This window comes from Rosa chinensis, chromosome 1 (assembly GCF_002994745.2).
Source record: "Rosa chinensis cultivar Old Blush chromosome 1, RchiOBHm-V2, whole genome shotgun sequence".
Lineage (NCBI taxonomy): Eukaryota > Viridiplantae > Streptophyta > Magnoliopsida > Rosales > Rosaceae > Rosa > Rosa chinensis.
The window spans coordinates 54,883,029-54,897,410 of record NC_037088.1 but is presented as its reverse complement, the minus strand read 5'-3'; the positions used below and the strand labels follow the sequence as shown (position 1 = coordinate 54,897,410).

The 14,382-nt window shown below is 37.3% G+C and overlaps 2 protein-coding genes across 5 annotated transcripts; one reads left to right on the top strand and one right to left on the bottom strand.

The window, feature by feature from the left end:
• Positions 1-526: 526 nt before the first annotated feature.
• Positions 527-1,793, bottom strand: LOC112182407 (putative cysteine-rich receptor-like protein kinase 35). Its single transcript, XM_024320901.2, has 5 exons — positions 1,688-1,793; positions 1,438-1,464; positions 1,114-1,351; positions 778-919; positions 527-691 (listed from the first exon to the last, which is right to left on the bottom strand). Exons 1-5 carry the CDS (start codon positions 1,710-1,712, stop codon positions 527-529), a joined length of 597 nt encoding a protein of 198 aa, XP_024176669.1. The 5' UTR covers positions 1,713-1,793.
• A 2,778-nt stretch (positions 1,794-4,571) lies between these two features.
• Positions 4,572-11,422, top strand: LOC112182405 (chorismate synthase, chloroplastic). Of its 4 annotated transcripts, none has more exons than XM_024320899.2 (14): positions 4,573-4,937; positions 5,450-5,600; positions 5,871-5,947; positions 6,077-6,141; positions 7,364-7,447; positions 7,531-7,623; positions 8,491-8,571; positions 9,419-9,550; positions 9,694-9,796; positions 9,996-10,090; positions 10,197-10,262; positions 10,379-10,463; positions 10,742-10,857; positions 10,992-11,422. In XM_024320899.2, exons 1-14 carry the CDS (start codon positions 4,793-4,795, stop codon positions 10,995-10,997), a joined length of 1,299 nt encoding a protein of 432 aa, XP_024176667.1. In that variant the 5' UTR covers positions 4,573-4,792; the 3' UTR covers positions 10,998-11,422. The 4 variants fall into 4 exon arrangements, with proteins under 4 accessions (XP_024176666.2, XP_024176667.1, XP_024176663.1 ...); XM_024320895.2 differs by having other exon boundaries at positions 10,742-10,932; positions 11,033-11,422; XM_024320898.2 differs by lacking the exon at positions 10,992-11,422 and having other exon boundaries at positions 4,572-4,937; positions 6,083-6,141; positions 10,742-10,990.
• The last annotated feature ends 2,960 nt before the right edge of the window (positions 11,423-14,382 follow it).

Here is a 14,382-nt window from a genome sequence, read left to right as displayed (position 1 = left end):
CCTTGGGTCTCAATAATTGGTAGCACCGACACATACTATGTGGAGCTGTGGAACATTATAACCTCATAGTTGTGTTCAATTGACTAGAACCGGGAAAGTCTTGCTTGCACCCTCAATTCCATTGATTTCCCATTTTGGAAACTCACCAGTCACCAATGGCTAGTAACTTAGTAAGCCTTGCTACTGGCTAGTAAGCCTTGCTACTGCCATTACCTTCACTTCCTTTCCCAGATGATCTATGTTTCTTATTCAATTCAAGGGTGATAATGAATACGGGCTCTGAAGGATTTGTAAAACTTAAATAGCAGATTAAACCAGAAGGCTGCTGTAGGCATCTTACATGTATGGTTTGACATACATAACTTGAGATTATAAGCCCTTAATTAGCGAGCTTCTAGTGTAGTGTGTGTCACTTCATTTAAAGAATCAGTTCTTTCACGGTTTGACGAGTCTTCACTGTTATTACTTCTCTCCATTAAAAATGCAGGTCGCATTGGTTCAGGAAGAGCTGCATCATTCCCCAGCATTACAAGAACTTCTGACATGTTTGGCCGCGCCGGTCAGTGGCGTGCTCTTGTAAACACAAGAAGGCTATGTGGATACATCTTAGAACTTCATCGACAGGGCATGATCCGCTGAGAGATGAATCAACGAGTTCTAAGGCACTACCTTCTCTCCATGAGTTCCAAACCTGTGAACAATTTACATTATCAAAGTAATTAGCATTGTTATCAAGGCCAATAATATATTGTTTGCAAAATAGCCTTGAAAACTCACATGTTCAACCAAACTTGATCTGGGATGGTGACCAGTATTCTTTTGACCAGTAATGATTTCTAATCCTATTACCCCAAAGCTATATACATCTGACTTTACTGAGAAGAGTCCTTGCATTGCATATTCTGGTGACATATAACCACTGGAATAGTAGGAAGAACAATTGATTGTCAGATAACTTTGTTGACTATAATTTATTTTAGTTTATCTTTTTTATTTTGTTGAAATCAGCCTTTGGATTGTCACTTTTGGACTGCATCATCAAGTTTGTGCTATGTATTGCCAGAGAGGAAACATTATGTTTATATAACTTCTACTTTGGAAGAATTCACTTACCATGTTCCAACCACGCGATTTGTATTTGCATCACTTTGATCCCCCTCGAATATTCTAGCCAGACCAAAATCTGCAATTTTGGGATTCATAGAACCATCTAATAGAACATTACTCGCTCTTAGATCTCTGTGTATGATTCTTAATTTTGAATCTTGATGAAGATATAATATCCCTCTAGTAATTTCACAAATGATCTCAAAGCGTCTCCTCCAATCTAAATGTGTTCGATTGGATTCATCTGGAAAAAGTAAGAAACATATAAACAATTCGATCTTGTTCATCTTTAAGTAGAGTTTAAGATGCAAAAGCAAAAATAAGACTTACTAAAAATGAAAAAGTCCAAACTTTTGTTTGGTGTTGAAGGAAATCGACTTTGTGTGCCTAATCAAACTAGGATAAGTTTCATATTTGTAATAGGAGAGAATGTTCTAGAATTCCTAGTCCTATTCGGAATAGTTTTCCTTGTAACATTAGAACATGTACATTGTAATCCCTATGTATAGGGCTCCTATTCTCAATATTGAATACACAATTCTCTCATCAATGTCTGTCAATTTCTCTCATTCTTAAACATTTGGCAAGAATTCGTAGATTATCATCTTCTCTTCTTCTTCAACACAACAACCTAAAATCCTGACCAGGTTCCTATGTTGGAGTTTTGCAATCAGCACGATCTCATTCTTAAACTCTTCAGTTCCTTGGCCCGAATTTTTTGAATACTGCTATTTCATTTCCATTTGAAAGCACACCCTGAAATTACAATTCAGAAAGGTAAGATCTAGAATAATTAATGCATACAAAGACAAACTCCCTTATGCAAACTTATTGTGCGTAGATGCTCTTAGATCTGAAGGTTAATTAGAAGAACACTCATACTCGCCATGGTACGTAGGTTGCAAATCAAAGTTCAGTACGTTGCACAAAAAATAGGAGTAAGAACTAGAATATGGCATCCCAACACAAGGTTAAACTATGACTGAAGGCACTAGTACGTACGTTATAGACCGAGCCAAAACCGCCTGTCCCTAGCTAGTTCTCATCAGAGCCAAAACCGCGTTGGGTGCGTTCATGTGATCGAACAGAGGCTTAACAAAAGGTAATTTTGCCTTGGGAATACTTTGCTTGTTACTTTTCACTGAACAACATATTGGTTTCGTACTTTCATATAGGATTGGGGTATTGGCAACATCATTCTATTACATATAATTGAAAAAAAGAAACAAACATTAATCTTATACAGCCACTTTTAAATCAGAAAAAGAAGAAAATGAGAACAAGTTATATTCATATTATTTATAAATGTAATGTATTATTATAATAATTACGGGAAAGGCGGTCGCCTCAACGCCTTGAGGCACTCGCCTCGCGAGGCTATAGGTGGTCGCCTTCACCTTCGCTTTCGCATTTGAAAACACTGGTTGTTAGATCAAAGAATGGTAAATCTGAGTTTCCTCTACTTTGATCGACATCTCTAATGTTGGATTCACCCAAGTATGACGTTGACCATAAATATTTACTTTCACTTTGCTTACCTGCATGTCATTAAATACAAAACAAGTTCGGTTTAATCACAAGAAAGTTGACCATAAATTCATACTTGTCATCAACAATCAAATTTGGTTGAATCATTGCGGGTGATGAGTGGTTCTAGTGAAACCGAATCTGCTGTCTACCTTTTCTGTTCCTCCTCAATCACATATTATGTTAACATGCGTGTCTAATCACGTCCTAGCGTTAGTGGTCCATTCTCACAAGCCGACATAACCACGACGCCTCTTCATCTCATCGATCAAATTAAGCCCATGTTCATCAACCCAGCAGAAAGCACATCCAGAGTGAAGGTGATCAGTCCGAAGGATGGTGTAGCTAGTCGAAGATGATGAAGGCGATAAGGAGACCGCAAGATCTTTCCACAACTATGGTGGGATAGCGAATTTGCGGAATTCTGAAGAATTATTTCATCTGATCTCACATACTTGGGGGGTTAAAAAGTTCAAGTTTTATTAGATGTGAGATATTGGGTTGAAGTGATCCTTCTTAATCATTCCCAGTAATTGGCTTCGTATGAGTGGAGTGGGTAACTGTGTACAAGTATATATGGTATGATATCAATCCCATTTACTCATACGAAACAACTTGGTAACTGAAATGACTTCGAATGCAGGTCAGTACCAGGTCTGTTGCTTATTGACACCCCAATTGCGGCATAAGCCACTCACTAATTTACTGTCACGGGCTCTGGTCTGTGTGACATTGCAGTTTTGGTTGTTGACATTATGGATGGCTCCAGTTCAAAAAATAAAAAAATAAAATAAAATTATGGATGGCTTATAAAGCCTCAGACTATAGAGTCACTTGATCTTTTGAAATCCGGGAATACAGAATTCATTGTGGCATTGAATAATAAGGTGAACCGTTACAGACTCAACGGGTGGAAGCCTAGCTTGTCCAAATGCACCAATTATCCAGGCAATGGAACAGCAATCTCAGGATGTGAAAAATGAGTTCAATATGAGAGTCGTGCAAATTGTCACTCAGTTCAAGGAGCAGGGAATTAATTCAAAATCGAAGGGTAGATGAGAACAAAAGAATGAGAAAAACATACAGCAATAATTGTACCTGTAAGTGCCAAGGAAATCCCAGATTTTCTATCACTGATGGTTTATTGGACCCAGAATTTATGGCCGAGAAACATACTTGCAGCATGAAGTGCAGTGTACAGTGTCGGAGGTCAAGTATGTTGAAGGTCTTGGGACAACAAGTAATGTTATATTGGTCAATTGGGGTACTTGGCCGTGGAGATCACATAGTAGTTCGTAGTTTGTGGCAACCATGGTACTTCTACTGTTACTAGGATTCAATCTTTATTGACCCTAGAGCCGATGAAAGAGTATCAGCATCATAGTGAAATTATAGCTCCCTAAACCCTAAATCCTAGTCCACACTAAAGTGGTTCTCATTAAAAAGGTTTCCTATAACCTCATAGGCAATATGAAATTTACACTACCTCACAACTGTATACACATGTGTATTTTTAAATTTTTTTTCTCGTAAGTAATCATCAAGTCCGGTGCCTTTCTTTAAGAAACCGGTATCATTTTCTTTTCCAATCCAAAACAATTCTTCTCAATGAAAACCAGAGCAGATATTGATTGAATTATTACTTATCGATTATGATATTAATTTAATCTTGATATGCAGACCGTAGAGTATCGCAAAACCTGAAAGTCAATCAATTTTCACTTTCTGGCCGGGATTCACAACTTCACAGCATGTAAACTTTGGTTCTAAATTGCAACAAAGCATGATTACAAGTTAGAGGCCAACCAGGAGAAGGAGAAAGGGTGGTGAAAGTGTTTTTTTTACCGTAATTACTATCTCTTACTCCATACTTTGATCCGGGTTTTTTTAACTCCGACCCGAAAACGTTTAAATCCCTCCTACTCCATTCGGTCCTAGTCTTACCAAAAACCGGAGACCACCAACCAAAGAGTTGAGGTCGACCGAGAGTGGTGGTGGTGGCTGCTGGTAGGTGAAGTGAGTTGGTGGCATCTACCTCCCTTTTTCTTTTAATCCCAAACACATCACCCACTTTGTTCTCTAATCTTTCCTTCACATCTTCGCTGTCGATTCAACTTCGGTTGTTGTGGGTGAGCCGAGATTTTGTGAGCTCAATTCAATGGCTTCTTCGTCTCTCACATCCAAACCCTTTCTGGGTTCTGCTTCAAGGACCGAACGGCTATCTGGGTTGTGTTCTAATCTTCGAAACCTGTCCTCCCCCTCCGTTCAGTTCGTGGTCCGGCCTCGGACCGCCAAGAAGCTCCGTTAGTTTTCTCTGTTCCTCTCTATTCATTTCTGTTTTTCTTCAATAAAGTTGGTAACTTGATTGGTATTGTTTAGCTATGATCATTGAAGAAGGCTCTATATGATGCTGTGTGTGTTAAAGCTTGATTCTTTGCATTGTGTTAGAAATTTTATTGATTGCAATGTCGTTCCGGGTTTTGTTTGTGCTTAGAGGAAAGTTTCGAACCTTGGAACTTTCATATGAAAAGCATGAATCTTTGTTTGTTTGGTCGGAAAAGTCGGGAACTTTTCTATTGAAAATGATAAGTCGATGGTATTGTTGTCTCTTTCCAACTAGATTATGCTAGAGGTTTTAAAAATTGGGTGCCTGGGGTTTCTGTTCACTCCAATTGAGAAAGGGTGCAATAGATGTGTTTTCGTCAAATGGAATATTGAAAAAATATATATAGGAGTGTGGATGTAGAGGATTGTAGTTGGTTAGAAGTTAAAGTTAGACTTTACAATTTCTGAAATATTCTCTGCTGGGGTCCAGAGGTGCAGGCAGCTGGGAGTACTTTTGGGAATTACTTTCGTGTTACAACTTATGGAGAGTCTCATGGTGGTGGTGTTGGTTGTGTAATTGATGGGGTTCCTCCTCGGAGACCCTTATCTGAAGCTGATTTGCAAGCAGACCTTGACAGAAGGTATTTTGCTTTTCATGTGCCTCTCCTAATTTGCTTTTTGGCATTTGTATGCTTGATGTTCCCTATTTCATGTTCATTTTAAGGACTTTTGGCAGTATGTCCTTTTGAATGTTTATTGTATGTTGAGACAATGTTCTTCCTTGGATAGTCATATGTTTGATATTAGTTTAATTTGCTTCCCATGATTGAAGCTTCCTTTATAGTTATTGGTGTCTGATTTGATTTGATGCAAACCTTTTCATTGGTTAGTGATTAGAGTTGTTGTAACAGGAGGCCAGGTCAGAGCCGAATTACTACCCCTAGGAAGGAAACTGACACATGCAAAATACTTTCAGGAGTCCATGAAGGTTAGATCTTTGTGGTTCAACCTATTTTTATTATTTCCTTTTAATTTCTCTTCAATTTTCTTTTTAATTTCTCTTCAATTTCTTCTCAACTCATCCGTGCGTACTCTAATTGTGATGATATAATATTAGATTCAGGATTGACTACCGGGGCACCTATTCATGTCTTTGTACCCAATACTGATCAGAGAGGACGTGTAAGTATCCAATACTTAGGCCTTATATGAAGTGGAAATAAAATGGAGTGGAGGGTTAATAATCTTTATTTGTCATGTTTTTTATTTAATTACTGTTATTATCATGATATTTGTAGTTTTTTGGGCCATCATCTGTACCTCTATTCGCTCTGTAGGGTTCTGCTTGTGATGTTTCAGATATATGATATCTACTATTCTAGTACTACATAGATCTATGCACTTATGTGTCAAAAGCTATGATGCACGGAAACGCCAAATTCTCTTCGTTTCCCGTATCGATCCGGGAAACGGGTACGAAACGCGTCGGAAACGCCCGGAAACGCGTATCCGGATTTGGATACGGTTTGGAAACGTGTATCATTTGGATACGCAAATAAATAGGAAACGAAGCTCAATACAAACTGACCCAGATGAGAGAGAGAGAGAGAGAGAGAGAGAGAGAGAGAGAGAGAGAGAGAGAGAGAGAGGAGCTGATCTGGGGAGCTGACCCAGATCGAAGAAAGTGAGAGAGAAGGAAACGAAGCTCAGATCGAAGAAAGAGAGAGAGAAGGAAACGAAGCTGAGAAAGAGAGAGAGAGTCGAGCTGACCCTGATCGAAGAAAGAGAGAGAGACGAGGAGAAGCTGACCCAGATCGAGGAGGACCCAATCTATTCTGGATTTCTGGTCTTCTGCTCATTCTTTCCCACCTCCTCCTCAGAGAAGAGAAAAGACTGGATCTTTGTCTCCCCAACAACATCAGAAACCTCTCCTCCCCCTCTCCCATCTTTCTTTTGTTTATGTTTCATTTTTTTTTCTTCTAATTATATATATCTAATTATATATATATATATATAGATATTTAATTGGCGTTTCCTTCACGTACCCGTATCCTATTATATTTAAGATTTGCCGTTTCTACGTTTCCGATCGTATCGTATCCGGGTACCCGTATCGGTGCTTCTTAGGTCAAAAGTATATGATGGATGATGGTGCTTCTTTCTTGTTTCAAACACTTCTGATTGCATATTGGATGAGTTGATAAACAAAATGTGAGGCCTGTGGAACTCGTTACTGTTGTGTTTCTATATGATTTTCTTACTTGTAATATTGGGTACTTTAAATTGACTATCACATGTGTGCTTTTTACAATTCAATCACTTGTCAACTGAGCTGTTTTGTACTAAAGTGACACTGCTTATAATGTGGGCAAGGTTTACCATAATTATGTTGTTGTATTGGTAGGATTATGACGAAATGTCGATAGCTTATAGGCCTTCACATGCAGATCTCACATATGACTTGAAGTACGGTATCAGATCAGTGCAGGTAATTTCTTTTAAGTTTAACGACTGAAAGGTTCACAAGCTTCTTTGCAAATTTACATATCTTAACCCAATCTTTAATTGAAGGGTGGTGGTAGATCTTCAGCTAGAGAAACAATTGGAAGAGTTGCTGCAGGAGCAGTTGCGAAAAAAATCCTTAAGGACTTCTCAGGAACTGAGGTGTGTATTCATTTGAGTGTGCACGCGTGCATGCATGCACTGCTGTGAAATTGGTGAACTTTTTCTTGACTGAGCAATCTCTTCCTGTTCCGAAGTATAGTTTTTTTTTTTTTTTTTTTTTTAACAGGATGTAGACAGACACATTTTTGCTAATGTTGATAACTTTCCAGTTTCCCCCTTGTTTTGTCCATGATAATATATCAGTGTTGTTCACTACATGCATATCCTTGAATAATTACACAACAGTGCTTGAAGCTGTAGTCCGTTCAGTTTTTATGTTGCTTGCTGTGTATCTCTTGCAGTTGATTTACCTTGTCAAATTGTGACTTCAGCAAGCAATAAATACCCTGATTTTGACCCAAGTTCAAAGATGCCTAATTAAATTTGCTGATTGTTACTTTTTTCTTAGTAAGATTATTTAGGGCATCTTGTCCAAAGCTCTGTTGGCCATGTGAGACACAAAACTTGTGTCCAGCCGTGTTTGTTGCTTAGAAGATTTCCTATTTATTTGCATAGAAAATTGCAAGTTTGGTCATTTTGTCAAGGAAATTAGTTTTATCATCATCTTTTATAATAATTATGTCTAACAAGTAAATATATGATCAAGAATAAATGTATTTCTGAAGAGGAAGTGTGGACACCCATGTCCATGTTAATCTACGACACTCCAGAACATAGTGAAAATCATTTGTCCTGTAAATTGATAGAAGAGTTTCAGAACTTCGTTGGCCAGTTTTGCTAGCTGTACTTTAGTATAGGAAATAGCTAGTCCATAAGTTATTATCTGTACTTCCTTTTACCTATTGAAATTCTTGTTGTTTCATTTTTTTTTTCAAATCTTAACCCCAATGTTTGTCATGTCTTCAGGTTTTTGCTTATGTTTCACAAGTCCACAAGGTCGTACTCCCAGAAGACTTGGTTGATCATTACACTCTTTCACTTGATCAGGTGGGATTATGTATATTAATTTGAAATTCAGTGTAGGAAGTGCATACATACATATATGTACATGTTTGTAAAATATATATGTTTACACTTGAGTAGCTAGCTTTGTTGAACGTCCATATACATAGTTTTTCAAAATTCATGTAAGGCATTACAGTTCAAGTTATGCTACAACGATTTCCTAGAGTGAATTGCAGATTTAAAATCAGAATGTTTCATTAATCTAGAAAGTAGTAATCAGGTAGGCTCCTCCACCGACACACCCTCTTTGACAGTATCGCACCCCTAGAAACTTGAGGATCTCATTTTGTAGCACGACTTCTACGAAATGATACTAAAATTTTTCTCTGTCTGTCCTAGTCACATCTGGCCACATTTCCTGCAGCTGTGATTACTCTGCTAAATATGGGAAGACATTTCCCTGTTCATGTAATTGTCTTCCCAATTGTTTTGCACTTGCAAGTTGCAACCTGTAGCTGGTAAATTTAAAGAGATTCTCTGTATAAGCTCTCCGTTCCCCTTAGTAACTGAGGCAACACAAAACTTAATAAGTGAATGCATTGTTGGGTTTCAAGTTTTTAGAACCTACTAGATCTAAACTGATGTTGAATATTTCAAAGTAATAAGTACAACCGTTACTGTGAGCTTACTCTTTTTAGATTTTTTTTAGTATTTAAAATATTTTTCTCAGTTATGTGGATTTTTGAAGTACTTATTGATACTAATGAACTTTAATTATTCACAAGAATTCTTTTTATTGGCTTTATCAGTGGCACCCTTATGATAATTCCTGTTCAATTCTGCATGCTTGCTCATTAGCTGAACTGGTCTTTTTGTGAAATAATGCCAGATAGAGAGTAATATGGTTAGGTGTCCAGATCCTGAATATGCAGAGAAGATGATTGCTGCTATTGATGCTGTTAGGGTGAGAGGGGAATCCATTGGTGGTGTTGTCACATGCATAATTAGAAATTGCCCGCGGGTATATTCTATCTCTTCCTCTCATGTCTGAGCTTTTGTGCATGTTCACTAGTACATGTTCCTCAGTTTTTTAGATTGGGATGCAGGTTCTTCTTCATTAAGTCATATATGGAGTACTGAAGGATTCAGTTTTTTGTATTCCAGGGTCTTGGTTCGCCTGTTTTTGACAAACTTGAAGCTGAACTAGCTAAAGCTTGCATGTCATTACCTGCAACAAAAGGATTTGAATTCGGAAGCGGGTTTGCAGGTTAAGATTCCCAAATTTGTCGTGTACTTTCGACCGGGGTTGCATTTAATGTTCTTAAATTGGATTTGTGATTGAGAATGTTTGCTGGAATTGTTTCAAGTTCTGGTGCCAGATAAAGACTTTTCCCAAAAAAGGAAAAAAAGAAAAGAATGATTGCTAGAATTTTTTCAAGTTCTTACTATTCATGATGAACTATCAGGTACCTTTTTAACCGGGAGTGAACATAATGATGAGTTCTATGTGGATGAACAAGGACGAGTCAGGACAAGGACAAATCGCTCTGGTGGGACACAAGTATGTATTCAAAATTTCAGTTAGATACTTCTATATGTAAAGCAAGTTGGTAAAATGTTTTTCTTGACCATGTCTGGTACACTGATATTGGGTATGTGGCAATTAGGGAGGAATATCTAATGGGGAAATCATAAACATGAGAATAGCTTTCAAGCCAACAGCTACAATTGCTGTAAGTCTGACACCTCCCTCTCTCAAGAATCTTGGACCAACTCACCAACCTCAGTCTTTTATATTTTTGGGTAAGTTATCTGACAAAACTGTCATGGTTTTATGATACTTGTGCAGAAGAAGCAGAATACGGTGACTAGAGATAAGCATGAGACTGAACTAATAGCCCGTGGTCGCCATGATCCTTGTGTTGTCCCGCGAGGTATGTTTTTGGATTATATATGAATTCTCATGCATCATATTGGCTTCTCACTGTACTTTCCCTTTTAATTATAGTAATCTTGCAGTTGCAAATTATTGCTCCCCCATATGGTGCTTTTGGAACTTTGTTTTCAGTAACAAATTCTCTTCATAAGATTGGAAATGCAGCTTATTGATTTCACATCTTCACTTTTTGATCTTGCTTAACTTGTGTTTGAAAGCTGAAGATTGACTGGAAGTTATTTATTTATTTATTTATTTTTTTATGGAATTTTGCAGCGGTTCCAATGGTGGAGGCTGGAGTGGCACTAGTGCTCGTGGATCAGTTAATGGCTCAATATGCACAATGCCATCTTTTTCCTTACAATCCGGATGTACAAGAACCTCTCTCCAAAGTGAACCCCCTTCCAACTATGTCTTTGTCATAGTTTCGTTTTCAATCTCTTGGATTTTTGATGTCATGAACCATGGTATTTTTTTTTTCTTTTGTAATAAAACATGATGTATGTTCAAAATATATGATTTGTAGATCTGAGAGTATGGCAATTTCAAATATGTTCATTGTGGAAGGTGATTCTAAACTTCTCTAGGATTGCATTCACTTGAGGACTGCTATCCCATGGAGGATTAAGGCTCTAGTTCAAGATATCAACAGGTTTGCTGCTCAATTTCATTCTGTTGTGTTTCGACACATCTACCGAGAAGCTAATTTTGTGGTAGATAGGCTTGCTGATTTGGCTCACTATGCCCTAGTCTTTCTATTTGGTTTTTCTGCCTTTCCCCTGTTTGTGTTCCCAGTGTTCCATTTGGATTAGCTGGGCAAGGGCGTTCCGAGAGGTTTCGTATTGGTTCCTGTTGTTCTTTCTGCATAAAAATAATAATAATAATAAATTTCAAATATGTTCATTCTAAAGTAGTGAATGATCACTGTTCCGGTGTAGTACTGTTGGTTTGAAATCATATAGTTCTACCTTTGCAGTTGAATCAAGCTAAACCTGAATATGCTTCTCCTGAACTTTAAAGATTCAGTTCTGAGAATTATTGTTCAATCCATGTATTCAGTCCCAAGATTAGAACAATGATAAAATCATTTCCTTCAATATATTGCAAGATCTATCTTACTCTTGACCATCTTCACTTCTTACTCGGTTGATGTTTTCACCAGAAATTTTCAAAGGAATATATATATATATATATATATATATATATATATATATATATATATATATATATTATCGGAATCACACACACGCATGAAATTTTATGTGATTGGTATTGTCACCAGAAATCAGGCAAGAAATCTCTCTCTGACAAATTAGACTCTTTTTTGCCCCATATCTCAGCTGAAAGTATAAACAAGTCGAAGTTGTCTTTCTTTAACAATCGTCAGACTTACGGACAGAGGCTGACCCAGACCTATATTATACAGTTCATTCAACTTGGAGTACCAACTCTCAGAACTCTTTTCCTCTTCCTTCATAATGTACCTCTAATTACCTTCAACTGAAACACCCAACTTGCTGTTACATTTTAAGCTATGCGTCTGAAGAAAAAAGAAAAACACATTTGAATTACAGAATACAAATTTTGAATTTGTGATCTGCATAGGGCAACAGCATAAAGGACTATAGTCTGAGTCAAGATCAACACCAAACATCACCAGAAATAGCATATATCACAAACTACGTATCACCTAAACAATACTAACAGATTCATAGACAATTGCACACGTACTATGCTGTTCATAGTATTTTGCAATATAGGGTAAATTGAGTACAATGATGCATCAGTTCATTCAGAATATTGCTTAAGAAGTCTACATATATATAGGAAAATTCGATGCAAAGTTGTATACTTGTATAACACTAGTAGTCTTGCAGTCTTGATTCAGAAGCGCGCACACAGAGAGATGCAAAGTAGTATAACACTAGTAATCTTGAAGTTTTGATTCAGAAGCGAATGGTCCCAGTCTGGACTAACTTTCAGATACCAAAAGTAGAACAAGGAGCGCAAAGAAGTTGATTTAGAGTATGAGATGTAGCTAAATGATATTCCTTTAGTTCACCATCTAAGCCATTTAAAAAAGGCTTTAGAAACAAAGTCGCAACTGTCTTCCTTGCTTCCAACATCAGCTTTTTTGTTTTCTGTCATTCTGTCCCTAACACTGTATAATCAATCACTTGGTCAAGAAGGGTCCTTTAATAAAGGACTATAGGATCAGTAAAAAGATGTTCCTTTAACTTTTCCATAACAAGGTTTACAGCATTTAATTAAGAATTTCATTAGTGACATAACTAATAGTATTATAGCTACTTGATCCACAGAAAACTAAATTTTATTCTTGAAATTTTGTACCGACACTGCAATGTGCAACTCCATTACTAGTCCACAAAGTCAAGCTGCTTCTCATTTACAAGAATATCTACTAAAGATCGACGACACCACCATATACTCTTAGGAAATACAAGCTAAGAAACACCAACTAATCTAGTATCAACAGACAGCTGTGTTTTCAGTCTAAATAAATGAGAGAAAACAAAGTCCTGACTCTACAGGAACCTAAAATAGCCGACCACAATCTGATTCTTCGCAATGTTCACAAGTCCTATATTGTTACGAACTTCCAACCAAGTAACCCAACATACTGCTAGTATATCCAGCACCTTATGCTTCTTACTAAGTAACTAGTGTCTATCTTCCGGCATCAATTAAAAACATAGTATAACACTGCCAGCACTAGCCTCCTTAAATAGCATCCACAACATGTTTAATGTTAAACGGCAATCCAGGATTCCAGGCAACTGTTTAAGAAGTAAAGAAAAGAGGGAAGAAAATTATATCTAGGGATCATACCTGATCTTTTACTAACTATGCAGGATAATACAGTCAACAGTCATCCGAAAGAGGGTTAAGCATATGTAACAAATAGGCATTAATCGCATGATCGGACACAATTCATAGAACTAGGAGTTCTATCATGGAGAACAAAACTTGCAACACTATGAGCAGTCTTGGTCTACAACTAGAAGTTTGCACCCAGCTTTCCCTAGTAAAGTATTAATCTCATGAACTACATTTGCCAGAGCAGCCCAGAACTCATAATTTGAACTCACTACTTATGTACACCGACAACTTTCATCGAGTCTCTACGATCAAAGGTAAAACGCTCCCATCAATTAAGCACTGCAGACCGACTTTTAAAGACAGTGCCAACCACTAGTCTCATATTCATTGGCATACACGTCAAGTCTCCTGCCGAATGGCTTAGGTTTTTGGATAAATATTCCATATAGCATCATAGCTATGAGAATAGGTCATACAGTAACAAGGAGAGCACATACTCATGTTCACCCAGAAAAGGGTCTAAAATGTTACCTTTCCTCTTCAACTAGATTGTAGACCAATATCTAGTTTTACTGAGTAAATTCTTTAGATATTTTCTCATTACTTATGTGTCAAGATCAACATCCAAATCACCAGTATTTTCAAACTATATCACTTAAAGAAGATAAATGCTACACAATCAATCTCCAAATAATTACAAAGCTCAAGATTGAGTAGATGATTACTGAAATTTGTAACATACTTCATATCCTCCAGCCATTTTGGCCAATTTCCCAGAGCATTAGGATCAGATGATGCATCTCTTCATTGCTGTTCAAGTCTCTTGAGGTGCGCAACGGTCTGTTAACAAAGTTCGTAGTTGTGTTGCTGCTACATGGAATTGGAAGATAAATGTATGTTTAACTAGCTAATTGGACATTGTCTTGGTTCACCACCCAAGTCACCTAAAAAAGGCCCAAGACACAAATCAAGGCACAACTCTCCATGTAAAGATATAATAGACTACGAAAGTCTTCATTGCTCCAAACATGAGCCGTTTTTCTTTGTGCGATCCTGCTTTTATATATCCTATTCAG